We start from the raw sequence: 2,066 nt of genomic DNA on the forward strand, positions 1-2,066 counted from the left end.
TATTACACTGCTGCCTCATTGCGGCCTGAGTGCGGGACTCCACGGGGGGGCACATAGGTGCATGTGTATATATTCATTATTCCCCCGCCGCAATTTGTTGGCGCCCAGCCGCAGTTCCTGCTGCGGCTCAAGGCGGCAGCATCGCCACTGCAGCCGCGGCGGCCACGGCGAGCAGCACAAAGTGACTGCAGCCAACAGCCGCAGCAGCCGCACCGGCGTCGCTTCCGACTTGCCTGCGCCGCCACTTCAAGTTTCTTCTGCACGTCGCTGCCGTTGACGGATGCCGCCGGTGTCGGGGTGGGCGGCGCAGGCACATCGGGGGCCGCAGCAGCTGCTCCCGCCGCTGCCTCCGCACCGGAAGCATCTCCACCCTCAGCTGCAGAAGAGGCCTCTGCACCGGGCGGCTCAACTGCTGCACCTGTCGCCTGCTCGGCTCCACTCAACACGCGCGGAACAACGAGGCTGCTGCCGTTGGCGGCGATGGCGCACACCTCCTCGTACTTGGGGCACTTAATCTTCGCGCCGTCCTCGAAGTGCGCCGACGCCGTCACTTCGATTACACTTCCCTCGGGGCACGGCACATACTCAGCGGCGCCGAGGTACTTCACCTTCACCGTGCCGCCCTCCCCGCACTGCATCTCCGCACACACCGCGTGGAGGTCGATGGGGCCCAACTCGGCCTTCCCAGCAGAACCCTTCAACTTCAGTGCTTCAGCACCGAGGCACCACGAACCACTCCCGTGGAGCAAGCTGGGTGGGGGTTGTCCCTTCACTTCGCGCTGCTAAACAAAAGCCGCTGAACGACTCGAATCCGCCCAAAACACTGGGCACGTTTCGTTGGCGTCGCCTTCAGCGGCATTGAACTCACATTGCCCGATGGCCTGGCGGTTGGACGTGCAGCGAAGTGTTTCGCCGTCGGTCTTGTTATCGCAGAAGATTCCGGGGTGCTCGCCGGGGCTTTTGTCCGAGCACGGCTTCTCGAGGAAGTCACAGCCCGCGCCTCTGCCCCACGCCATCGGCTTCTCCATCCTCCACACGGCCTTGTAGTAGCCGAGGTCCTCAAACATTGCCATCGTCAGCGCGGTGCAGTAGCCGGCGGTGTACACGCCAAGACCGCTCATCAGCTCGTCCTTCGCGTTGCGCACCGATCAGTAGACTCGCTCCACCGCACCAACGCCACCGTTTATCTTGAGCAACTCCATGCCCTTGAGGTCAGTGCAGCCGTAGTGCGCCTTCGCTTTTTTCAGCGTAACAGGCGACTTCACCACCGTCACAGGGTTGGGGTTGCCGCGCACATTAGTGACGTCTTCCTCCAACGTGCCCCGCGCCTTCATCTGCTGCACGCCGAAGCCAAGCGCATGACCGATGGCCTGCGCAGCGACGCGGGCAGAGTGCATGACAGACAACCGTTGAAAAGGCGAGACATGCAGGGCACCGGCAACTGGACGACCGTTTGACCCAACGGCACACGGGACCGCCCACGTCTCGGCACTCGCCCCGGCAGCCACGTAGAGCACCATGTCCGCATTGGCGACCCCCGTTGCTTGTTGCTCACTGGGGAGTTTGAAGTGCTGGCACCGCCCCTGCGTGTCAGTGAACTGGGGCACCTTCAACAAACCCTGCGCGCGCTGAACGAGCAGGCGCTCCGCGTGCAGCTGGACAGCCACAGGGATGACCTCGTTCACCAGGGTGCTCTTCCTTGCCGCGTCCAGAACGTATTTGTCTTGACAATCCTCAGTCCCGCCCTTAAAGTTCGGCTTGCTCTCATCCTGCGCCGTGCAGTACTTTGTCTCGTCGTTCAAATCCTCCGTGGACACCTCGATGCGGATGGGCGCCCAACCCTCGCTGCTCCTTCCTCCTCTCGCCGCTGCCGCTGCGACGGTGTACGCCTGCGCCGCGCCCTGGCCCTTCCGCGGCACCTCTCGCACCACCGCAGCCGCCGGCGCGACCCCCAACGCCGTCTCCCCTGGCACGCAGCGGTGCCTCTGGGCGGGAGCGGCGGCGAGGCACCCACCGGCGCAGCGAATCACGAGCAGCAGCGGTGCGAGAAACGGCGCGGGTTGAAG

General features: G+C 64.3%; 3 protein-coding genes across 3 annotated transcripts; all 3 read right to left on the bottom strand.

The window, feature by feature from the left end:
- Positions 1 to 2: 2 nt before the first annotated feature.
- Tco025E_10220 (surface protease GP63) lies at positions 3 to 638 on the bottom strand (the record flags this gene model as incomplete). The annotated part of the gene is made up of 1 exon (XM_029377003.1): positions 3 to 638. One exon carries the CDS (start codon positions 636 to 638, stop codon positions 3 to 5), a length of 636 nt encoding a protein of 211 aa, XP_029222896.1.
- Positions 639 to 782: 144 nt separating this feature from the next.
- Tco025E_10221 (surface protease GP63) lies at positions 783 to 1,121 on the bottom strand (the record flags this gene model as incomplete). The annotated part of the gene is made up of 1 exon (XM_029377004.1): positions 783 to 1,121. One exon carries the CDS (start codon positions 1,119 to 1,121, stop codon positions 783 to 785), a length of 339 nt encoding a protein of 112 aa, XP_029222897.1.
- A 27-nt stretch (positions 1,122 to 1,148) lies between these two features.
- On the bottom strand, positions 1,149 to 2,066 carry Tco025E_10222 (surface protease GP63; the record flags this gene model as incomplete). Its single annotated transcript, XM_029377005.1, has 1 exon — positions 1,149 to 2,066. A coding segment is annotated over one exon (918 nt), but the record flags the coding sequence as incomplete, so codon positions are not given.

Source organism: Trypanosoma conorhini (genome assembly GCF_003719485.1).
Source record: "Trypanosoma conorhini strain 025E chromosome Unknown Tco_14.4_contig_01541, whole genome shotgun sequence".
Classification (NCBI taxonomy): domain Eukaryota; phylum Euglenozoa; class Kinetoplastea; order Trypanosomatida; family Trypanosomatidae; genus Trypanosoma; species Trypanosoma conorhini.